This window comes from Podarcis pityusensis (genome assembly GCF_964106645.2).
Source record: "Podarcis pityusensis genome assembly, chromosome: 3".
NCBI classification, from domain to species: domain Eukaryota; kingdom Metazoa; phylum Chordata; class Lepidosauria; order Squamata; family Lacertidae; genus Podarcis; species Podarcis pityusensis.
This window is the reverse complement of record NC_138026.1, coordinates 62,954,143-62,980,069: the sequence shown is the minus strand read 5'-3', so window position 1 is coordinate 62,980,069 and position 25,927 is coordinate 62,954,143. Positions and strand designations below refer to the sequence as shown.

General features: G+C 43.3%; 1 protein-coding gene across 5 annotated transcripts in view; it reads left to right on the top strand.

The window, feature by feature from the left end:
* Positions 1–24,133, top strand: part of HIVEP2 (HIVEP zinc finger 2) — a 140,362-nt gene extending 116,229 nt beyond the window's left edge. For all 5 annotated transcript variants that reach the window (XM_080998529.1, XM_080998532.1, XM_080998528.1 and 2 more), the window contains 7 exons: positions 3,520–3,564; positions 5,915–11,441; positions 12,897–13,051; positions 15,797–15,972; positions 18,258–18,359; positions 19,207–20,102; positions 21,514–24,133. In XM_080998529.1, the coding sequence (XP_080854655.1) occupies positions 6,315–11,441; positions 12,897–13,051; positions 15,797–15,972; positions 18,258–18,359; positions 19,207–20,102; positions 21,514–22,344 (7,287 nt within the window). In that variant the 5' untranslated portion in view covers positions 3,520–3,564; positions 5,915–6,314 and the 3' untranslated portion in view covers positions 22,345–24,133. The remainder of the gene's footprint in view (positions 1–3,519; positions 3,565–5,914; positions 11,442–12,896; positions 13,052–15,796; positions 15,973–18,257; positions 18,360–19,206; positions 20,103–21,513) is intronic.
* The last annotated feature ends 1,794 nt before the right edge of the window (positions 24,134–25,927 follow it).

Here is a 25,927-nt window from a genome sequence, read left to right as displayed (position 1 = left end):
CCCTTTTTGGTGACATTTTTGGGTCACTTCCAGGCTCAGCGTGATGCGTGTGGTTGCTCACATATTGGACGCGCCCAAAATGGTTGCTGCCTGTATGTAAATATTTACGGACAAGCCTGTGATAGAGCCAGTGTAGTGCAGTTGCTAGTATGATGGCCAGGCATTTTGGGACGCTGAAGTTCAAATCCCCACTTGGTCTTGGAACATGCTTTGCAACTTTGGGGAAATCACTTTCTCTAAGCTTAATGAATTGTGTTGTTTTGGTTTTTCTAGCATGGAAGAACTTAAAAATATTCAAGTAATGGAAACTCAGTAAGTTTTGGAGGTAGAATGTACCCTTTTCTACATTTAAAAAGTTTCTCCTGGTTGAGTTTATTCTGCATGTGGAAAAGGATTCTATATGAGCTAATGAGCTGGTATAACTATCTGTGTGTGTTGTGTGTGTGTGTGTGTGTGTGTGTGTGATACACAACCATTCAATCTTTCATGAAGAGCCAGTGAAAAGTCCTGGAAATTACATTCCTACATGGAAAAACTTGGGAAACAGTGTAGACTGCCAGCCACAAAGCCACAACCACAAGAGACTTATAACCTCTCTCTACCCTGCTTTATTAGCAAATATTGAACATCTGAAATAAAATGTATATGATCTGGCAAAATAAATACTACTCCATCACTGGGAGATCCAAAGAAAGTTTTCACTTTGTTTCTTAATAATGCTTGATGAAAAGAGTAGAATACCAGATCCTCCTCTTATTACAGGTTTGCAATTTGAAGTCCAAATGTTATACTGCTTGGGGTTGCCTGACTGTCACTTGGAGAACCTTGTGTGTTAGTCAGAATGTTAGATGCATCATACCGGGGCAGACTATTTGAACTGGATACCTTTCCTGCCACTGAGCTATCGTAACCCCCCGCCGCCGCCGCCGCCGCCACACACACACTGCTGCCAGGCACAACTGGCAGAAGCAGAGAGACTCTCCATCAGATTGTGACAGTGTGCACAGGTAACTTCTAGTGGATGCTATAGGCACAGCATGCAGCACTTGACTTATGGAGACCTGCTGCATGGAGGCAGATGAACCTCTATAAGCAGGCTGTTCAAAGGTATAGGAACCACTACTAAAAAGGCACTTTTTCCATTAAAGCAATTCAGTTGATAATAAAATTATGGGTAAAACCCATCCATCAAGACAAGCAAAATTACCTCAGTCCCATAAGAGGGCCCAAAACAAAACAAAAAACACACCCAGCTGTGCTAATGGTTGTGAAAGGCAGACATAAAAGTTTTAGGAATTTCTTTAAGTGCTGTCAGGGTGCATTTGATCCCACCTGAGTTAATGTTGAGTTAACCAGCCATGATAAAAATGGGTGAAACGAAGCTTATTAGTGGTACTGATGGTGGCTGTGAATGAATCAGCTTGACTGAGGCCTTCCTGGAACTTAGGCTGTGTAGTGGTGCCCTCCCTGTGGAACGCCCTTCCTTCAGATGTCAAGGACATAAAAAAACTACACAACTTTTAGAAGACATCTGAAGGCAGCCCTGTATTGGGAAGTTTTTAATGCTTGATGTTTTATATTACTACTACTACTACTACTACTACTACTACTACTACTACTACTACAACATTTTAAACACACCTATGTTGCTCTCTTAGGGACGTGGGTGGCGCTGTGGGTTAAAGCAATGAGCCTAGGGCTTGCCGATCAGAAGGTCGGCGGTTTGAATACCCATGACGGGGTGAACTCCCGTTGCTCGGTCCCTGCTCCTGCCAACCTAGCAGTTCGAAAGCACCTCAAAGTGCAAGTAGATAAATAGGTACCGCTCAGGCGGGAAGGTAAACAGCGTTTCCGTGCGCTGCTCTGGTTTGCCAGAAGCGGCTTAGTCATGCTGGCCACATGACCCGGAAGCTGTATGCCGGCTCCCTCGGCCAATAAAGCGAGATGAGCACTGCAACCCCAGAGTCGGTCACGACTGGTCCTAATGGCAGGGGTCCCTTTACCTTTACCTTAGGTTGCTCTCTTAACCACGTGGGGATTGAAGCTGGTTTTGGTGGTGGTGGTGGTGGGGAACTCACCCAGATGCAGGACAGATACAGGGTGGATGTGGATTGTGGCTAACATCTTGCATGCTCCACTTCCCATACCAGTGGCTACAGAGTAAATGGGAGTGTGTGCACAGCTTTAGATGGGTAACCTGGTTTCATTGCTGCAAAGTGTGCAGAAAGAATCTCAGGAGTTTCTCCTCCCCCTGTACTGAATAAATGGTTAGAGGGATGGAGAAAGTGGGACGTCTGAAGAGGGAAGATGGGTACCCATCCTGCTGCTGCATTTCCAGATCTTTGAAATGGAGAACTGCCTGAGCAAGGCACACTGTTGCACGTGGGGCGATTCTCTACCCTGTCTTTTGTATTTGACCTGCCTCTTGTTAGATTGCGGTCAGTTTGTTTACCAGGGCAGCTATAGAATTGGCAGGATTCTTGCTGCTTTTGACATTTTCATCACTGTGGCTGACAGAGATATTTGGTAAGAAGGAAAGATGTTATTTCCTTTATTTATGTAATAGCATAGTTATTTTGCTCGTAACCATCTGGCTTTCTTCAGAGTCAGTTCCCTCCCCCAAGCAACTGTGCCTTTTTATTTATTTGGAGCTTGGCTAGTGAGATAATTAATTAGCTTATTAATGAAGCCAGTATTTTGTACATTGCAATTTGAAAATTATTTGTAAGCCAACATCTGTTCTTTATATGAAGCCGTGTATTCAGAAACATAATAAGTATGGTGCAAAAATAATTTATTGATTTCGCCCATCCTTTTAAACAGACATTCCTTTTATGACAGGGGTGTGGGGCCTTTCCCCCACTGAGGACATTTTGACTACTGGGAAAACAGAGTTTCAACCAATGGGGGTGGGGGCTGATCTAGATCCAAAAGTATGTGGAGCCAAAGACAAATGTAGGTGGGATTTGCAATGTTGCAGAATTGCATTGCGCTCTCCTTTCTACCTGTTCTCTCTCTCTTCCTCTTTCTCCTCTTCCCTTCCATCTCTCCATCACTTTAGCCTTCCCCAATTCTCTCTCCCCACTGCCTACATCGACACAGGTAAGAATTGATCTCCTGCAGAGGTCTTTCCCCTCCTCCATCCCTTGTTTATTCTGTCATTTTTGTCTCTCATCCCCCATCCTGGACTCACTATACAGCGGCTTCATTTCCTTATTTAGCGCTGCTGGGGAGGCCAGTGGCAGAGATATTGGAGTTTGTTGACTGTATACTCAAAGGTGTAACATAAAAAGCTATATTGGCTAGGACTTTTTTAAAAAAAAACATATTCTTCAGAACAGAAGGTAATGTGTCTGTTCCACCTCCCAAAAAAACCCCCAAACAGTTTCTATTCATTGAAGATGGATAAGCGCTGGAACAATTTTAAAATAGCTCTCCCTCTCTCTCTTTGTGCAAGGTCCATATAGATTTTAAACATTTTCCTAATTATTTTTATTTTGTTTTTTTCTTTCCCTCTAGGAAGCTTCAAGATAGTCATGTACAGTGGAGGCCAAGAAGATGCAGGTAACTTTAAAAACAACAATACTCAAATTAAAGATATCCTTTGCTCTGGCACTGGAACAGGAAAGATTTCAAAACAAAACGAAGATATCCTATCCTTGGTAGCATGTATCATGGCTCTTCTGTTTATGTGGAAAACAGGCAGAAACTGTTTAGGTAAAACTTAGACATATGCAGCTTTTGGGGGTTAGATGCCAATGGCCTGATCTAGTAATTGCCTTAGTTGTTTGATAGTTTTGCATATTCTGCATTCAAAGACTTGCAAAGAATCTTGCTAGCTGCAGATCTTCCACAAACAGGCTGGCCCTGGATGCTGCTGCATAAGTTGTAAGGACCAAACTAGACTAATGTATGGGCTGAATTCCTGGTATATTAATTTTTTACATGTTAAATCATATATTAGGGTCTCTGAATTGGAACAGAGCGGCTGTGGGCTAACTGCAGTTTGTAGGGGATTTAGACTGGAAATAGAATCCGCAGTGGAAAGGGTCTAGTTTGGTGCCCCCTGCTGCTGCTTTTCAGTAAAATTTCAAAACATCAAAAGATCACTGCATGGATCTGTATGTCACACGTAGGTTGGACCTAGCATGACCTAATCTGTGTGGATATGAGTAGGGAGCCACAAGAACAAGATTTGCATATGCATATCTTGTAATCACCTTCCCTTAAAAGCCAACGTCTGGCAGGACACAAAGCTTCTCCTTCCTACTTTGTGAGCCGGTAGGTATACCCTCTAGAATCAAAGGACTTAAGCTGACTACTTTCAGCAGGTCTATTCAGAGTATCTTTTAGTTGGTTGTTATCTCCCATAGTCCCTTCCAGCACTATATCATTTTGCTGCTTCTGACATGAGGTAGTCCTGCTGCCCATCACAATTACTGCTATTGTTCCACAGATAATATATGCTTACTGGTGTGGTTTCCAATTCTGTGTCCAGGGCAGCTGTCTACCAGCTCCATCTGGTATGCAGGCTGAGACCCTACCTGCCCACGGACTGTCTCGCCAGAGTGGTGCATGCTCTGGTTATCTCCCGCTTGGACTACTGAAACACACTCTACCTGGGGCTACCTTTGAAGGTAATCCAGAATGTGGCAGCTAGACTGGTGACTGGGAGCGGCCACCGAGACCACATAACACTGGTCTTGAAAGACCTACATTGGCTCCCAGTACGTTTCCGAGCACAATTCAAAGTGTTGGTGCTGACCTTTAAAGCCCTAAACGGCCTTGGCCCAGTATACCTGAAGGAGCATCTCCACCCCCATCGTTCAACCCAGACACTGAGGTCCAGCGCCGAGGGCCTTCTGGCAGTTCCCTCACTGCGAGAAGCCAAGTTACAGGGACCCAGGCACAGGGCCTTCTCGTTAGTGGCACCTGCCTTGTGGAATGCCCTCCCATCAGATGTCAAAGAAATCAACAACTACCTGACATTTGGAAGACATCTGAAGGCAGCCCTGTTTAGGGACGTTTTTAATGTTTTAATGTATTTTTAATCTTTTGTTGGAAGCCACCCAGCGTGGCTGGGGAAACCCAGCCAGATGGGCGGGGTATAAATAATAAATTGTTGTTGTTGTTACAATCTATGTCATTTCATTTTTAAAACAAAAACCCAAACAAACATATTTTTGTGTGCAACTTCACAAACTTCCATTCGAGCCATTGCTTGTTTGTTTTTAGGATTTTCTCCATATATTGTCTGCACAGATAGGTTGAGTGGAAGCACTGTTTCTTAATAGACATATTTGGTGGTATCAGGCCAGAGCTAGACATTGTGGAACCTGCATTGTTATTGCTGTAAACAGTGGTCCTTGGTCTCTCCTTCCTCTGTAACATCTAGCGGCATGATGTTGTGAGCTTTTTGGCACCTCCAAGCAGCTGTTATCAAGTGGAAGCAAGGTTCAGGAAAATCAGAGCTCAGTAACGCTGTATCACACACTTTCCATTTTATTTTCATTTTAAAGAAAATCCTTATTACATTTATATCCCACCTTTTTTCCAAAGAGTTCAAGGTTGTGTTCATGGTTCCCCCCCCCCTCCATATTATCCTCACAATATCCCTGTGAGGTAGGTTAGGCTGAGAGTTGGTGACTGGCCCAAGGACACCCATGAGACTTCATGGCTGAGTGGGGAGTTGAACCCTGATCCCTCAAGTCCTAGTCCAGCACTCTAACCACTGCACACCACATTGGTTTGTTGAATAACATGAGGAAAAAAGGAGGAAGAGATGGGAGATGGCTGCTTTCAGCAACAACCAAGTGACTCAGAGAACATCTAGTTCCAGCCTCATTCACTCAATTGAATGTTTCTTAAGTATTTTGTTGCATTAATCTCTCTCTTTTAACTTTCTCTCTTACAGACTACTGCATCTTTTTGGGAGGAATGTCTAGAACCCTGCTTTAGTTGACGAGCAAATATATCCCCCTGGATCATTCTTCTTCTGAACCCTTAAAAACCATGGATAATGTTCAAATGCCACAGCAAGTCTTGATGGATGTATAATAAAACTGTTCAGAGACACTTCCTGCCATGAACAGAACTGTGTGACAATTAACCTTTTTTTAGCATAGAGCTACGAAAGATCTAATGCCTATAAGACTACTGCGTGGACCGTTCCACAGAGAAAGAGAAGTCTGTGAACTTGGAACAGCTCTGGAGAAATGGGAGCAACTTAACTTTAAAAAAGCACAGCACTGGAGAAACTTCATGTGCCTGAACAGCTTTCGAGTGAACTAGCACTTAAGACCTTGCGCGACAAAATGGACTCCGGAGATACAGCTGTAGGGCAAAATGCTACCTCAAGGTCTGGAGAAACAGCTAAAGTACCAAGTAGATGGAGGCAGGAACATTCGGCTAATGTTAAGATGAGCGCACATGGCAGCCTGGAAGGACAGTCACAAAGGGACCCAGAACACATGGGGGACCCAGCATCTGCACAGCTTTTCAGTTCTGGGAAAGGAGTGTCATCTAGCGACGTTGCCCAGCAGGCCACAGACAAGCAATACCCGCAGCACCTTCAGAGTCCTTACTCATGTCAACATTCGCTTTCTTTCCCCCAGCATTCATTGCCACAAGGATTCCTGCACAACCTGAAGCCGCATCAGCGCCTAGAAGGCCACAAATGGCAGTTTCCTGGCCACCTGCAGCCGGTTGCCTCCGAGGACTTGTTTCCATTTCACGTGCATGGCCATAGCGGAAGCTTCTCCAGGAAGAAGATTTCGAGTCTGAACCCTGCTTATAGCCAGTATTCTCAGAAGTGTATAGAGCAACAGTCGGAAGATGGTCATAAGAAAGAACACAAACCCAAAAAGCCTGGCAAATACATTTGCCCGTACTGTAGCCGGGCTTGTGCCAAACCTAGTGTACTTAAGAAACATATTCGGTCTCACACTGGGGAGCGTCCGTACCCTTGTGTCCCTTGCGGCTTCTCGTTTAAGACAAAGAGCAATTTATACAAGCACAGGAAATCGCATGCCCATGCGATCAAAGCGGGATTAGTACCTTTCACAGAGTCGGCTGTATCTAAATTGGACCTAGACGCCAGTTTTATCGACGTGGAGGCAGAGATACATTCAGATGGCGAGCAGAGTACAGATACTGACGAAGAGACTTCGTTATTTGTCGAAGGTTCTGACAAACTGAGCCCCGTTCCGCAGATTCCATTGGACATCGGTAGCAGAAGTGGCTTTCACTCATCCATAGAAGAATCCCTGGGAGGCCCAATGAAAGTCCCCATTTTGATTATTCCCAAAAGTGGCGTGCAGTTACCATGTGAAAGCTCCCCACACATTGGATCTGACAATCTGCAGAACACATTAATTAGTAAGTCTGATGACTCTCACACAGTTAAGCAGCGACTTGCACTAAGACTATCTGAGAAAAAAGGGCAGGATTCTGAGCAGTCATTAAATCTCTTGAGCCCCCACAGCAAAGGAAGTACTGACTCTGGTTATTTTTCGCGCTCAGAGAGTGCCGAGCAGCAAATAAGCCCACCAAATACAAATGCAAAGTCTTACGAAGAAATAATCTTTGGAAAATTCTATAGGATTAATCAAAGGATGGCACAACCTTTAGCGACAGCCAATCAGGATCGTAGCTCGATGGGTAGAAAAGGCAAGGCAGAGCCCCTACCTCTCACAAACCCTAGATTAGAAATGAAGATGCTTGAAGAGCGAATGTCTCCAAATAAAGAAGCACTAATTGATCCTAGCAAAATGAGCACTATAAAAAGTAGCCAAGTCTTTAACGACAGCAGTATGGAATCCAAACAGTCTCAGAATGTCACATCATCCATCAAAAGTGAATCAAGCCTTTATCCAGGAAGCCACCCAAGTGATTCATCTCTCCTAGAGCCTCCAGCAGATACAAACCCGCTTATTAGAAGCAACTCCATGCCGACATCGTCTGCAACCAACTTGAATGTCCCTTCGGCTTTAAGAGGAAGCCATTCATTTGACGAGAGGATGACTGGTTCCGATGATGTGTTTTACCCCGGGACAATAGGAACACCCCACCAGCGCATGCTTATACGACAAGCGGCCTTTGAGCTGCCATCACTGCAGGAAGGACACTCAGATTCAGAGTACCATGGGAGAATAGCAAAGAACATTATGGTTGCTTCCAGCAGGTCAACCGTGGGAGAAAAAGGGTCGGGCATGAAGAAGTTGCTAACAGGGGAGAGGCCCTTTTACGAGGGGGACGCCTCTGGGAAGCACTACAGGAAATGGGAAGATTATGGGCCTTTGAAGCAAAGCTATAGAGACACACCATCTCTGAGCGGGTCAAAGCAAGGGGGAGAATTTTATCCTGAATCATCTGCACAGTTGCAGGCAGTGTCTTCTACATATAGCATTACCTTTGAAACTAGAAAGCGCAGAATACAAAAGAGTGTTGGAGATGAGGAAGACACTCCATCCTTGTGCAGCGGTGCTTCCGGCAGCCCCATGAGTGGCGATTTTGATCCTAAATTACAAATCCAGGAAGGGCCAAGGACCAGATATGCCGTCCAAAGCCACGACAGTTCTGTGCACTCTCACCCAGACCGCTTTGAAATTTGCAGACCCCACCTGCAGTCTGGAAGCCCAGCCACAAGCTTAGAAGAATGCTCCTTGACAAGCGATCAAGAAAAGGCTTCGGAGTCCCTGAGCAGAAAAGGCAACGTAATCTCTGTCATTCAACACACAAATTCATTAAGCCGGCCCAACTCGTTTGAAAGGTCTGAATCTACAGAGCTTGTCGTTTGCCAGCAAGATAAGATGTATTCGTCGTCTGAGACTTGTGAAAGTGAGATTGCAGATTCCCCAATGAGCCCGGATAGGGTCCCGCAAACGGAAACCGCTGACAGCATTGTTTGCAAGCAGCCTTCTTCGTCCCAACATTCTCAGTCATATCACATGCAGCCCAGGCTTGTTCGCCAGCATAATATACAGGTACCTGAAATCCGCGTGACGGAGGAGCCTGATAAACCCGAGAGAGAGAGGGAAGCCCCAGCCAAAGAGCCGGAGAAGCCTGCAGAAGAGTTCCAGTGGCCACAGAGGAGCGAAACCCTTTCTCAGCTGCCGGCCGAGAAGCTACCTCCGAAGAAGAAACGCTTGCGGCTGGCTGACTTGGAGCACTCCTCTGGAGAGTCCAGCTTTGAGTCCACAGGGACGAGCCTTTCTCGGAGCCCTAGCCAAGAGAGCAATTTGTCCCATAGTTCCAGTTTGTCCATGTCCTTCGAGAGGGAGGACAGTATCAAGTTCGTAACGTCAACAAGGCAGGATGAGTTTGGCAAACAGTCTGAGTTTTTAACCGTCCCAGCTGGCAGTTACTCACTCTCTGTCCCTGGGCATCACCAACAGAAGGAAATGAGGCGCTGCTCGTCCGAACAGATGCCCTGTCCCCACCCTGCCGAAATCCCTGAGATCCGAAGCAAATCCTTTGACTACGGGAATCTGACTCATGCTTCGGCAGTAGGTCCGCCTCCTACCTCTTTATCTCCAGCAAGAGAAAGGAAAAAATGCTTTTTGGTTCGCCAGGCTTCTTTCAGTGGTTCTCCGGAGATTTCCCAAGCTGATCCAAGCATGGAACAAAATATAAAGCAAGAGCAAATGGAGCACGGGCATGCCGGCCTTCGGTCTTCCCATGTGGCTTGGCCTCTTTCCCCCTCTTCTGTCCAATTGGATGACTCCGGGAAGCAGTCTGCTGGTTCTTGTCCCCCACGCAGCACTAGTTTATCTCCACTTTCCCATTCCTCAATCCCGCAAGCACCTTATATTCCAAGCAAATACTCAACAGAACAGCAACATCTATTTGCACTGCAAGAAAAGGTTCCCTTTCTCCCCTTCCAGAACACGTTGTTGCAGTTTCCGTATCCGTCAGTCTGCATGGTTCACTTGCCCTCTCAGCCCCTGTGGCCTTCGGAACACTCTCAGTCCCCCTTTCCGCATCATTTTGTACAGCAGCTTCAGAAAACTTACTCCAAGCAACCTTTCTCAACTGAAAGCCACCCTGGTTACCACCTGGAATATGCTCAGGAGCATATCAGAAAGAAAACTGCTGATTATGTCCATGCTAAAGAGCAAACCTACCAGCGTTACTCAGGAACATCAGGACAGTATTCTAAAAATGCACTTGCAACATACCAGCCCGATTGTAGCATTAAATCAACCGATACCTCTTCTGAACAACAGCTACAGGTGGATTTTGAAACCCAGAATATTGGGCCTGCCCAATCGTTACCGGGCACAGTTGTTCCCGTCAGGATCCAGACCCACGTGCCATCCTATGGTAGTGTTATGTACACAAGCATTTCCCAGATTCTTGCTCAGAGCAGCAGCCCTGCCATTGTCATTTGCAAAGTCGACGACACTCTTTCTCAAAGGACATTAGCCACCAGTGCAACCATGCACGGCATAGGATTCAACATAGCGCAGATGTTAGGCCAGCATGGAGGGTTGTGGAAAGTACCGCAGACCTTGTCCCTGAACTTAGATCCTTCCATCCCATTGTGCTTAACCTCCAGCTCAGATAGTGCCTCTACCCTAGGCGGAAACAAGCGAATGCTTTCACCGGCAAGCAGCCTGGAGCTCTTCATGGAAACCAAGCAACAAAAGAGAGTAAAGGATGAAAAGATGTATGGGCAGATTGTCGAGGAGCTAAGTGCTGTAGAACTCACCAGTTCGGACATAAAGAAAAGCTTCCCCAGACCTCAAAAGCCTCAGCTGGTTAGGCAGAGCTGTACTACTGAGCCAAAAGAAAGTGTGCCGTCCTCTCCGTTGCCGTCCTCGTCATCTCAAGATTCGCCAGCTACCAACATGCCTCCCACTGAGCTTTCCCCAGTAAGCAGGGAGAAGCTCCCTAGCTTTGACTCTGCTTCTCCAGGGCAAAAGTCTAGTGGTACCTCGGAAGGCCGAGAATCCCCAGAAGAACTGGACGTAGATGAAGCATCATCTGACATGAGTCTCAGCCCCACCAGGTTGCCATCAGCGGAAAGCCAGATAGAAGACGAACCCAAGCAACAGAAATTGCCATTTGGTATGTTGGTACAAATGGCATCGCAGCCAAGTGGGAAAGCGGTGACTTCAACAATTCTCCTGACAGATCTCGCAGACTTCCAGCAAATCCTACAGTTCCCTAGTTTGCGCACTACCACAACTGTGAGCTGGTGCTTCTTAAACTACACAAAGCCTAGTTTTGTCCAGCAAACAACCCTGAAATCGTCTGTTTATGCTTCATGGTGCATTAGTTCTTGTAACCCAAACCCATCAGGATTGAGTACGAAGATTACCCTTGCACTCCTACGGTCCAAACAGAAAAACAGCACGGAAATCTATACACTGGCTCCAATGTATAGGCCCGGAACAGGGAAACTGACATCATCAAGTGCATGGAAACAGTTTGCTCAGGTAACTAACCAATTCTTAAAGATTCACCCTTTTTTTAGACCTAACAGTATACAGCAAACCGAGATGCTTTCAAGTCTTTTCAGTGTAATGCTTTTGGAATAGTTCCTCTAGAGTAATGAATACCTTTCTTTGGAATGCAAATTCTGAGGGGATTTCTCAGGAAGCAGGAGCAAACACGGATGTGGCATCCTGGACATGGATCTCACCCCTGAACGATTTCAACACTTTCCAAGTATATTCAGAAATTGTTCCAAAGCCGCTCCCTTGGAGAGAGGGAGAGAGCCATTAAAACTGGCTTGTTATAAAGCATAAAAATCAGAAAAAATGAGTACATCTGGTATTTCAGAATGTGTCAGAAGATGTACTTATTATAGATCATCTTCTAACCAGAATGCAACGAACCTATATAAGTGCCTCATACTCTGAGAGAGAGATGTGGCCTCTGTTTATTTTTTTTTAACACTGTTGTCTCTTTGTATATCATGGTGCCTTCGGATAAAATTCATGGCTTTGAAAAACTGGTAAATCTAGACAACAACTTTGGAGGCCCTAGTTTCCATGTTCATTTTCTCCAGTGTTTTTAATACCTCTTGGTTAAAATATGAATAAATGAAAATTAGACAGGAGCTTCTAGGTTGTTGCCAAAAGTTAATGCTGTATGAAAGATAAATCTGCATGTCCTAGTCATGGGCTTTAGAAACTTTGAAGCTATCGACTATGGCTGGAAAAACATGTCCAGCTCAAGGCACCAGCCTTTTTTAAAAAACAAACCAAAACATTGTAGGTGACAATCCTTTAAAAGCCCAAATAAATTAGATAATGAGGCTCTAGCATCAAATGTGGAATGGCCCAGGATATTTCCAGCCCTGACATGACTATACTATTCCTCCTAGTTAGAGCACATGGTTGTTTCCCAAGAAGTTGTGGATTTATGTCTCAGCTATGAATGAGTACCTAATGCTTTGGGTTGGGGAGATCAAAGGCAGATGGACATGGGTTGTTGCCACATCACTGCCTTTTGAACTGTAGGCAGAGAAACTAGTGTGTCTTAACCACACCAACCCCGATGGGCCAGATGGCTTTGAGCAGACTGTGCCTTGAAATCCCAGTGCTAGCAGTGGACAGATTTTGATCGCCTAGTAAGTCTTCTTTATCTTTCCTTTTTTGTGTTTATATGGCGGCATGATGTGGTGTTGTGCTTACAGCATCCCTGGGCACTTCAAAAACTTTCCTCTGCTGCCTCTTGCCTATCTTGTTTATTCCTTGACAAAGTCAAAGGGCCAGTTTAATTGGCTTTTCTGAGTCTGAGCATGATGTAAGGTCTAAGTATGTCCTAAAGCATTTACAGTAATATGACACAATGCAGTTACTCTGTTTACGTTTGTGGCATTGATTCCGAGTTTCAAGCATTAACAACAATTAGTGACTCTGTGTTGTTGTTTTTCCATTTCACAGATGAAACAGGAGCCGTTCTTCCTATATGGCAGCAAGTTTGAAAAGAAAGTAGCGGGGAATGTTATCAAGGAAAGAATTAAAGGAGACAGCCATGGTGATAAAGATATCGTATCCAAACAGACTGAGCCAATGCGAATTAAGATTTTTGAAGGAGGGTAAGAACATACATTTGGAAATATCATGTGTGTTCTGTTATTTTTTAGAACAGATTTTTAGGGTTCATGCAAGCAGCTTGTGCTAGGTCCAATATCATGGTCTTGAGTCCATGTGATGGGGCAAGTGAACTGAGGTGAAACAGGTCTGGATCTCATCATTACCTGGCTGGACAACTGCTGAAAATTGGGATATTGCACCATGAATTAAGGGAGTAAAGGCGAGGAATTAAAAATCCACTGGAATTCTTGTTTTTTCCCCTTCTTCTTCTTTAAATAGTTGAGCCATCAACCACCTTTGACTTTTGAAACTACTATCAGGCATTGACAGGATGGGAGAAATTGCCCTGTCATGAAAAGGAATCTAAAATTCTTTAGATTGGACTTATGGAAAAAAATCTAGAGGTTGTTTGAATCCCAGTTATTCTTTTGTAATTTTGAAATATGCCATTTGTAAGTTACTTTTTGCCTTTATAAATAAGGATTTAGGTAGACAGTGGTCTTACAATAAAACATTTGTATGGCAAAACAATGCAAAAATGCATGCTACCAGTGAGTTAAAGCAACCATACAGAACATAACAAAGAAGATGGAACTAAATGCATTCTGAATGCCCTTTAGGTAAAAGAGCAGGGTCACATGCTAATAAACAAATAACTCCTATGATTTCCCTTGATATGTACTATTCATTAAACTGTTGACAAGATCCATGAATGTATTTCCTCTATAGATTGACTCTGATTCCAGTAAACATTAAACGATGCATTGCTTTAAATTAAGCATCAACATTTGCCCTTCCCAGTCATATATGTACACTAGCAGTCAGCTTGCTTTTTGGTATTTGGTATTTTCCAAGACATTCCTCAACAGACAACTTCCTATTATTTCTCCAGTTCTGCTGCTACTATTTTAACTGCAGTCAACACATTTCCCACCAGCTCCCCCTGTGTCTTATTTAAACACTTCCTTATACAATTTCAAAGGATAACTTGTAGACAAAAGTCTTTGCTCCATTACTGCCCAAGTAAATTTTAATACTAACTCCCCCCACCTTGTTCTTCAGAAATATTTTAAAATAAAGCATATTGAACTAGTTCAGATGTATGAGAACAGTTCTCAGCTCTGTCCTTCCCATCCAATACAACCATGAGGAGGAGTTTTGAAGCATCCATATATCTCTATTTTTAAAAAACTAGCTACAGCTTGCTGTACCATCCAAACCCAGGAAACTGTAGTTAGTCTTAACTGTGGTTTACTAAAATGGAAGGATTCACATGGCTTAGCATATTAAGAACAAGCAGCAGGGGGCCTGGGACTTGTAGGCTACCCCTTTTCTCTTCTCTCCAGCATGGCCATGAGCAGATTTCGCTTCTATTTTAGATTAACTACAGTTTAGGGTTTGGATGTAATATTGAAATGGTTAATCTTAAAGATGGAGGCAGCTTCTGAAACTATGGTTTGAAGTTCACTTATCTTCTGGAAACTTCTATATCAGCAATGAGCTTATTCTTTTACAAGCTCGCTTAGTGTGCCTGGTTGATGCAAGCTGTCTTGTTATCATCATTCAAACAGCATTAGCCACTGATAGGTAGCATGATTCAAATGAAGACATTTGAATAGCAAAATTTGCTTTCCATGACCTGCAACTCCAAATGCCAAGAGGATTTCAGAAGCCATCTTTCAGGAAATTCACTAATTTAGTAAGCTCAGTTGACACTGTTCTGAATTCTGCAGATCATCCGGTGCCATCCAAAAGAATCAGCTCAGGCAAATAGGAGAGACGTAGAGTTGTTTTTTTAAGAGTAAGGAGGTTAGTCTGTGACATTTTATGGGAGAAGGAAAATTCAGAGTATCATACTGATGGGGTCTTAGCTAGTACAACAATAAAAATAACATACGTATCATGAAGATTAAAAAAAAAATAGTTACAATTCTAGCACCTGACTTAGGAGTCAGATCAGATTCTCCCTTTTGGTGAATGTCTTGAAGGTAAAGGCTCTTGGTTATTTCTGTACTGCTCCCTCATAAAATACCCAGGTAAGGCACAACTATAAAACGTAAAACACCATAAAAATGCACGTGATAATAAAAGTGATGGGCTAAATCAATTTATACAACTGCACAAGCCCAGCAGCATAAAAAGGTCTTCAAGAGATGCCTAAAAGTCAAAAGTAAGGATGCTGGAAGAGTGTTCCACTGCATAGGCCTGGGGGCGCTAAATGCCCCACTTCTAGTGAATGCCACTCAGGCCTTCATAACAAAACTCTCCCTGATGATCTCAGTGATCGAACTGAGATATAAGGGCTCAGGTGGTCCTTAATGGACCCTAGACCCATGTTTTTTCAGGGCTTTTTATAGCAACACAAAAACCTTGACTCTGGTCTGGTAGGTTATGGGTAGCCTGTGCAAAGGTTTTAGCAGAGGTGTCATATGCCATCAGCCACGTGCTCCCATCAGCAGCCCAGCCACCATGTACTACACCAGCTGGAGCTTCCAGGCCAAGCCGAAGGATAGCCCTACAGAGTGTGCATTCTTCAGAGGGCTTTGGTGCCAGGCTTCATGAGAGTAGCATTTTTTGGTTCCCTATCTTGCAAATGCTCAGTGCTTAGAAACCTTGTTGATTTTCTTAGTGGAGCCATGTGTAGTAGCCACACAATGTGACCTAAAACTAAAGATGCTGCTGTAAGGTACTGGCTGTGTATCTGGATGCTTAAAAGCACCATTTTGATATTGCCTTTCTTCCAACAGGTATAAATCCAACGAGGATTATGTATATGTCAGAGGACGAGGGCGTGGAAAGTACATTTGTGAAGAATGTGGGATTCGCTGCAAGAAGCCAAGCATGCTCAAAAAACATATCCGAACTCATACAGACGTACGGCCTTATATATGCAAGTTGTGCAATTTTGCCTTCAAAACAAAAGGTACTTAGTCGTTCTTACTCTGGGGCGGTGGGGGTGGGGTGGTCTGTTCTTGGCTCTCTGCCAACCATCTTTCCAAATGCAAAGGTGGTTTTCTTAAAGCAAGGTGGTTTTATTTATGAAAACGAGACCTCTTGAAATGCAACTTTCCCCTCTTTATCTAAGTGATTCAAGGATTTATGTGAGACGGAGAGCCACTCTGTATAACTTAATTAAGAAATATGGGCTTCTGCCCAGCCCATCTGTCTGCAAAGGAAATGTAGTGGCATAAAATTTAAAAAAACTGCCTTGGCAAACATTACTTTTGTGCTCCAAATGTTATGGTGCAAGTATTAATTACATTAGGGGATTGTACATTTGCAGTGGCACATTGCAGAAGCAGAACATTAGCTGCAGGGCAGAGAATTCCTGATCTGCGTTTATGGTGGGTCAGTTTCACATTGATAAATAATGCAGAAATCCACAGACTCCAGGTGGGCCACTCCATCCACAGTGGTATTAATTATGGATTGAGATCTGATAGCTTGTGTTCACATGTACTTACCAGCTCAAGAGAGGGGGTGGTGGTAGAGAAACTTCCATTTGTCAGCCTGAGGCATTACATATAGCAGTACTCATTGGCGCAGAATTTCCCATGGAACCAGATCCTAAAGGGATATTTCACTGGCATTTTCTTTTATTGTTTACATTCCCTAAATCTTGGCCAAGCCCTGCTTCTGATGTACCTCTTAGCCATGGTGATGTTCTAGTGTGTGTGCACGTATTGCATGAAAGATGCAGGTCCTTGCCGGTTTTGCAGCTGTAATATGACAGTAGCTGCTTTGGTGGCCCTGGTAGATGTCTCTGGGCTCCAACTCTCATAATCACCTTACGATTCAAAGATGGTGGATAGTTTGCAGTCAGGAACATTGCCCTTCAGAAGTACATGTGTGTTTGGGAGGCTGCTGTGTTTCTTGATGGAGACAGTAGCTGCTGCAGCAGCCAATAATTTATTTAACACTGCCGCAGCTGGGGCTGACCAAGACCTGGCTTCCATCATTCATTTTATTAAATTAATTGTACTTATGCCCTAACTTTCCAATATAGGCCTCACAGCTCCAAATAAATAAATGCTCTCTATATTGCATCTACTTTGGGTAGATTGCAAAATAAATAAACAAAAATGAATAGCACGCTAAAACTCTAAATGCTACCTAAATTCTGGCTGTACATTTTTGAGGCGTTACCCATGACAACGAAGAACCGAGGTGAGGCTGAAAAAAAAAACCTAATATAATTCTTTGTGCACTCAAATTCTCAGGCAAATATGGTTATGGATTGTATTTCAGTAACAAATTGCAAAGGGGTGGCTGTGCTAGTCTGTTGCGGCAGAATCAGCGACAGCTCTTGTGGCACTTCTAAGCATATCGAGTCATTATTGTGTAAGGTTTCGTGAGTCTGTAGAAGTGAAGTGTGTGATGAAGCCCACTTTTGTCCACAAAAGCTTGTGTGATCATAAGAGACTCCCCAAGTCTCTTCCTGAATTGTATTTCAGCCACCATAGCTAGAAGATAGGGGCTGAAAATCAGTGCTGCTGTTCTGCTTGCAGAGTGACTTTGATTCAGCAGAGGCATCCCCTAACACAACTGAAAGGGAAGTAACCATCTTAGAAACTTCTGCAGCCCACTGTGTCACCTTCTGCCACATTATTCTGGAAAGTCACACAACCATCTGGAAACTAATTTTCAGAAGTTGAGGAGGATCTGCAGGGGAAAGAGGGACAAAAATCGCCTTCCCTTCTCTTATATTACCTTTGCAGAATTAAAAGCCATTCTGCACGTGGAAAGGCAGCATCAGAATTCACCCCAGTCTGGACTTAAATCATTCCTAGATTGTCCCTTGGTGCTTTGTCTTTTAAAGGCCCTGTTTTGGGGCCTTGTATTAGTATCCGATGCAAACAACTGAGTGGCAATCCTTCCCAGCATGTTTGCATTGGCTAATCACCAACGGATTGTAAGGATGATGCTAAACACGATCGAAGTATTAGGGTTGTCTGAGCAGCACAGTAAAAAGAAGATAGGCTAAACATTCCTGAGCACCAGGACTAAGAATACCAGCACCTAAGAATATACATGCAAATACTGTATATGCAATTACTCTTGCTACAATGGATTTCAAATTGAGTGGATATGTTCCATCTGTCTGTCCAGTTTATTTGTTCTCTGTCTAGTTGGGGGGGGGGGAGACTGCATAACGCCAACAAGTTTCCCCATCCCCAGTGCCATCTAATTAGTGTCATCTTTCCACAGGAAATCTGACAAAACATATGAAATCTAAAGCACACATGAAAAAATGCCTGGAGCTGGGGGTATCTATGACATCGGTGGATGATGCTGAAACAGAAGAAGCAGGTATGTCACAATGAGTTCAGTGACTTGCTGTGGCCTTTGCAGTATGCAAATGATGCATCACATTTTATCACTTGCTGACAAGAGAGGATGTGTTAAGAATTCCCCCCCCCCCCCAATTTTCTCATGTCAACACAAAGCGTCGAAACAATTTTGACATTTTTGTCTGAGGCTTACAGAGTGTAGGGTTTCATTGATTCTGAAAATGGCTTCCCTGCCCCCTCCCCATCCCGAATGGAGTATAAACGTTGGTTGTAGCACGCAGAATATTCTTAAAGGTTGACATGCAAACACATTCCCAATTAGCGTGAAAACATTCTGTACCTCGCAAGCTGTATGAGACCTGTCCAAGCTGTATGTACAAGGTGATAATGGGCAGAATTTTTCTGCAAACTGCAGAATCCAGATTATACTCCTGTCAGTTTGATACATCCTTGGGCACTTGAGAATCCTAGTTCCTAAATCTGTTGGGAGGGAAAATCTTAATTTAGGCCTCATGCTTACAGAGTAAATCTTTAATAGGTAAAGACTTGAGATGCCAAGCTCAGATTGTCTAACTGTGCAATCCTAAACATGTCTACTTGGAAGTAAGTCCCACTGAGTTCACTGAGAGTTACTCCCAGGTGTGTAGCCTTTCAAGACCCTGTAAGTGCTATTTTGTCAAACCCCAACCAGTCACCATGTGACTTGGGTTCTCATGCTACCCTGCAGAAGTTTTAGAGAGCCATAGAAAACAATGGTATTTTAGTGCTTGATTGTGACAGCTGCTTTGTGTGTGGGAAAGCTGTATGGTCAAGTCTGGAAGTATGTCTCTGACTTAGGCTCTTTTGACTTGTCACAATTGTTTCAGAAAATATGGATGACACACAACACGAAGTCAAGAAGAGCAGCATGGGTGGCTCGTCAACAGAGCACCAGTTCTCTGATGCTGAGGAATCGGATGGAGATGATGGAGAGGACAATGATGATGATGATGAAGACGAGGATGATTTTGATGACACCCTTGGAGATTCAACACCCAAAACAAGATCCCGAAGCACTAGCCCCCAACCCCCAAGGTTCTCCTCGTCTGTGAATGCTGCTACAGCATCCTATGGGGGTTCTCCTGACAGTTCAGTGGGACATTCATCCTTGATAAGTTATCTGGTCACTTTACCAAGCATTCAGGTTACTCAGCTCCTCACACAAAGTGACATTTGTGATGATTCACAGATGACAGAATATCAGAGGTTTTTCCAGAACAAAAGTACAGATTCAGAACCGGACAAAGATAGACTTGACATACCTTGCTGCATGGATGAAGACTACATTGTTTCTTTGGAGTCCAACTCTCCTAGAGACTTTTCATCTTCCAGCCGACAGTCCTCACCTGGGTATGATTCTTCACCGTACAGAGATAATTCGCCAAAGAGGTATTTGATGCCCAAAGGAGATTTGTCACCTAGAAGGCATTTATCACCAAGGAGAGAGATTTCGCCCATCAGACACGTATCACCGAGGAAGGAAGCTGTACTGAGGAGAGAGTTATCACCACGGAGAGATGTGTCACCAAGACGCCATCTATCACCAAGGAGACCCATGTCACCTGGAAAAGATGCATCCTCCCGAAGAGATCTGTCTCCACGAAGAGAGAGAAGGTATATGGCCTCAGTTAGAGCAGCATCACCCCGAAGAGGGTTGTACCATAACCCAACGTTGCCCATGGGCCAGTATTTGCAGTCGGAGTCAGTTCCATTGGGACAGTCGGTGAGTTGAAAAGAACATGGTAATCCAAAATGTGAACTTCATTTATCTGATAGTGTTCTGTAACTATGAGTGGTTGGCATAAGCAAAGCATAAAGCAGAGTTGTGTTATGTATTCTAGTCAGAGGTACAATGGATGAAAGGGGCAGTGATTTGTACAACAGAACCTTATGGAAGAGTCACTGGCAGGCCACAGTGAGTGCCGAAAACCATGTGGCAGAGACAACTAATGGAAGGATCAACAGGGGTCCCTTTAACAGCATCCTGGTAGTCCTGTTGCAATTGTTGGGAGCTGAATAGTTCCCCCCCAAAAAACCCTTCTCCCGTGTCCCATGTTAAAATGACTCTAGACCTTATCGTTCTTTCCATCGGCAAATACCAGAAAAAACATCCATGTATATAGGCAAATGAAGGTTCAGTGTGCCTTGACTTGCTGGCTTTTGTCTGGAAAGAACATTGAAGATGAGTTGTAGTCCAAAACATCATTGGATCTGAACTCTAGAATCATAGAGTTGGAAGGGGCCCTTATGATCATCTCCAACCCCTGTAATGCAGGAATATGTAGCTTTCCCTTACGGAGATCAAACCTGCAACCTGGAGGACAGCAGGTTGGCAATGGCTGATTGAGATTAACTTCCTCACCCCCTGCTTCTCAAGAAAGGGTCCCAGGAAGGGCAAACCAGGAGATAAACTCTCAAGATCCTTCCTAGAACAAGCTAGTACAGCTGCCCTTCTATCTTCTGTCTGTTTTGTTCTCCACAATTAGGATTATTCCCTGTGGATGCAAAGAATTGAATTGGACGCACAAGAGTAGCAATTTTTGAACCATTGAATGGGCTTCCTGATGCATTTAAGCACTCCCACAGACCTAAATATTATTGCCTTCAGTTATCTTAGGGGGGAAGAAGAAGGCAACAACTGAAAACCAATCACCATTGTTACTGTCACATAAAGGAAAGGGGTGCATTGCCTCTAATTAACCAGTCGACTATTTTGGCCTCAGCTGTTTTCCTCCTCCTTCTCAATATTACATTACAAGAACTGACAAATAGAGGAAAACAAAGAATAGGGGAGATGTCTGTGTTTCTGCAGATCTATCAACATTGCTTTCACATGTGTCTGAGCTATTGACATTTGTTTATAAGCCTAGCCTTTGTGTGTGATATTTCGGAAAGTGAATTTAAAATGTATAAAGAGGGCATCAATTATAGTATTTGCTCTGCGGAGCATCTTATAGTTGTGGCAATTTGCTCTAGATGGCAGAGTGGCAAGGTTTTGTAGCCACAATGTCTCTTGCACGTTACCTCTTGTTCTTTAATGACACATTTTGCTGAACCAGAGGTAGCATTGTAGAACAGATTTGCTAGTCTTGCGATAGCTGCTGCTAATTGTGAAAATCTTTCTCTGCTTGCAGAGTTCAATACCAGGATTGTTCCAGGGACCTTATTTCAATATTTCTGGGGAAAAGGGACTTCTGGAGCATCACGGATCTAGCCTGTTCCCTGAGGGTCCTACTGACTATGTCTTCAGCCACCTCCCACTACACTCTCAGCAGCAGCTTCGCGCCCCCATCCCAATGATGCCCATTGGCGGCATCCAAATGGTCCACTCGGTACCTGCAGCCCTTTCAGGTTTACACCCTCCGTCCATCTTGTCCCTCCCCAAAGAGGGCTCTGGTGAAAAGAAGAGGGCAGCTTCGGAAACCATCGCTCAAGAATCGTGCATTGTTTTGAAGCACCATGAGAAGCGCACCTGCCCTCACGCTCTGCACACCGCAGCTCAAGGCGCCGCATCGCCTTCTCAGCTGCTGCTGCTGCAACAAAGCACTTCGGAAGACGGCGTCGTCGAGAGGGAGCAGGAGGAAAACATACAGACTTGTACAAAAGCCATAGCTTCTCTCCGAATCGCAGCCGAGGAAGGCCTACACGGGACAGAGCAGTCGCAGAGGGATTCTGAGCCTCCGCAGAAACCCTCGGAAAGTGCACATTTTAGCATTAAACACTTTAGTGGCTCCGAGCCAGGTCAGATCTGTGCCTCAGCCACCTCCCCTGACTTGCACAGTGGCGAAAAGGACTTTTTTGGTACATCACAGACTGCGTTATCTCATTCCACCTTTTACAGCAAAAGCAGTGCGGATGTCAGACAGTTAGGCTATCTTAGTAAGCAAGATTCCCCATCAAGCACACCGGAAAGAAGAGAACCACCCTCCGAAAAAAGCAACCCACAGCGATCCGAAAATGTGTGAAGACTTTAATACATGTGTTTACTCCGACCCCCGACTCCCTTCCCCTAGTGATAGAAGGAAGTATTCATCTTTATAGCATGCCGGTTCTAAGTTACAGTAGTTTGCTATTATATATACTTTTGTTATATCAAAAGAATTGAGTAAAACTACGAGTCATCATGAGCCTGACCAAAACGAAATTTCAAAGTTCTTATTGGGTCTGGTACTTTTAACCTGTACAGATGTTTGTGCCTTTTCTTTACTTTTGCTTATATTCTTATAAGCATTTTTTTAGCGGTAATTTGTACATATTTTAGAATTTGTGTATCTGCTTTGTAATAAATGTAATTTCTTTCCTTTTTTGGACACTTTGACCTAAACGATGTAAAGCAAAAAACAAAAAAAGCATCAATATATATGTGAGGTTGCACTAAAATATTTTTATATGATTAAAACTGAACAGCTTTTATGTACAGCTCTGATTCTGTAATACTAATATTTATTTACTTTGTTTCATAAATTGTACATTTTTTCTTAATGTTGCGGATTGCTTTTCTATGTGAAGCATGGGATTTACTGTTGCATTATTAGAACAAAAAAAAATGTATATTGTAAACAAGATATTTAAACTAGAGTATCTTATTCTGCACTTATGCATTAGTTTAAAACAAAAATAAGATAAAAGGATGTATCAGTCCATTCTTAACTCTTGTAATTTTTTGTCTCTTGTTTGCTGGATCGACTATAACTTAAAAGTGCTGATTGTGGTTTTAAAAAGATAGTACCGTAAAGCATTAAAGTAAAACCATGTGCTATTGTGAGTTTTTTCAAAGCTTTATAAAACAGTTATAAATATATTAAAAGTATTTGGTCTTATGTGAACATGTTGCTCTATATGCTCCTTTAAAAGAAAATGGGAAAACATTCCACCCCATGTAAATATGTGCGAATTAAAAAAAGCAAAAGGAAAAAAAAGCGGTGCAATTTCATGTAGATTGTTTGGACACTTAGAGACCTCACCCTGCTCCAAGTGAAGTCAGCGGAAGTTGTGAATTTGACTTGAACGGAAGCAGGATCAGGTGATAGGGCACCACATATCTTTATTAAAGTGTCTTTAAAAAAGAAAAGAAGAAGAAGAATGGAACTCTGGCTCCCTTGGCTTTGACTATAGCGGAATCAGGCTTCCAGCTCAGGTGAGAAAGCATGTTTGACTGTATAGATCTCTGTTATCGGCGGGGCCGGTAGTTGTGGTTGTCAGTGCTGGGCACTGCATGCAGCAGGTAGAGCCATGGAAATGACCTGGGGAGCCTCCATACTAGTTGATAGCCAAGGAGCCTAGTCATATTGCCAAGTAATCTCACTCGTATGTGGGGACTTTAGGGTGGGTTAGGGGAGGGAATATTAGACGAAGGCTTTACAGCCATTTCTGGACAACCAAGACAACCGGTAGGCATTTTCTCACCAGAATAAAAATTACCATCCCCATCCCCATACGTCTTATCTAAGGGAAAAGGTCAGCGGAGAAAATGAATTCTCTCCTTTGAGATTTAGGGCATTTATAGCATGCAGTGGTTTCAGGAGGAGATGGGAAAGAACCATTGCTTATTTGTTTGGAAGGCATGATGGAGGCCGCTCCCTTCACCCTGCCCCTCCCCAATATCCATGCATACACCCAAGTCAAGAAAATTCTGGGGTCTTTTCTGTGCTATTTAGTGGATTATAATTCTGTGAAAAAAGTTTGTATATTGAATTGCAATACATTTAAGGAGTGTTCTTTAAAAAAAAGAAATAAATATACAGTTACATTACATACCTAGCGTCTAGTTTTCATGTGTTTTAATTTTTTTTTTCCAGGCTAGCAATGTCGCTCTTTTAGGCTGCAATCCTATGCCTTCTATATGTATGAATAAGCCCCATAGAAATGAGTCTACTTCCAAATAAAGACTTATAGGATTGGACGGCATGTTGCATAATGTGACATTTTGTTGGGCATGAGCACGCATGTAACTGGCCTGGTTTTGCATGAAATAACAGTAAAAGCCGTTGACGCTTTGGCTGACTTGCCTATTGCTACATTTCTGCCAAATCCATTGCACACTTCTGAATAAGGAAAAAATCATCATAAATCATCATCTGAGCACTGCCCATACTCAAACGTTTAAACCTCTTGACCTGAGTATCTTCCAAAGAGATGAGTCTACAACAGCTTGTTGTCTGTAAACAACCTGACAAATCTGTAATTATTAATCTGCACATATTTCAGGGTTACAACCCAGCAATGAGTTAAATAAGCAATGCACTTACCTCTATATTCCATTGTAGGGGGAGCGGGAATTAGCAGTGCTAAGTCCCTGCAGATACCGTCTTCTATGGTAGTAAAAGACGACCTACCTCTCTTTGGCTAAATCAGCTTTTAACAAGAGACACAGGGTGTCATTGTTACCCTAGGCTCATTTTCTTTTAATTTGTTGCTAAAATGTCAATGAAATGTGGATATCTTTGGTTAAATTAAGGTACAGGAATATGGTATTCTTCCTAATTGTGTTTGCTATGTGTTTGAGCTGATTGCTGTGAACTGCCCTGAGATCTACGGGTGAAGGACTGTATACAAATTTAATAAATAATAATAATAATTCCAACATAGTTCCAGCTCCCCGCTCATTTTTGCACAGTAATATATAGAACACGTTCCTGGACTTACATATACATGAAAAGGCTAATTTGGATTGGTTTATCCATATCACTTTTCAGGGACAACCCATTTAGCATGACCCAATAGTTATCTGGGATCATTCCTAGAAATGGTGGGTGACATAATCTTTGTATTTCTCTCTCACCCCAGGCTTCATTATATGGTAGCAGTTTGAACTCATTTATGTAGAGTTGAATATTCCAGAAGAGCTTGTTTTCAAGTAAGAGTATCCAGAACCTGGGGAAAGGAATGTAGCTCAGTATTGGACCACATGCTTTGCATGCAAAAGATGCCACATACAATTCTGGATATCTCCAGTTACTCCAGTCTGAGAAAGAATCCTGTCTGAAATTTTCCGGAGCTGCTACCAGTTGATGAACACAAGGCTAAACATGGACCAGTGGTCTGGCTCAGTAAGGCAGCCTTCTGTGTAAGCAGCAGCTTTGCATCTTGCAAACGCCAGTTTGCATATTGTACTGTCAAACTGAATTCTTCCCTGTCTTTCAGACAAGTCCTAGAACAGGGCCATCCATTTCCAAGGGATTTGAGATCTGCGCATAAAAATGTAAACTGGAGCTGTGGGAGAGAGGAAATAGGGGCCCAATTCAGACATCCCAGCAAGCTATCCATCTCTATGCAGATACTTTTAAGTGTTTGCCTTTAGTATCCATCATTGAACTAGAAATAAAACATGAACGAAAAGGATGATCCAATTCTGTGACACAAAAAAATAAGGCTTATGCTTTTTAAAGTAAATATGTGTAAAAAGTTTCAGTGAAAAGTTTTCCTGCTTGCCTTAGTGCATCATGTCTATAGGGGAGGTATGATCCTGATTTCCTGCTATTGTGTTTTCGCAAAGTGGTTCATAAATAAAATACCTATTCAGGCTTCCAAACGCTCATGAAGGAAAGA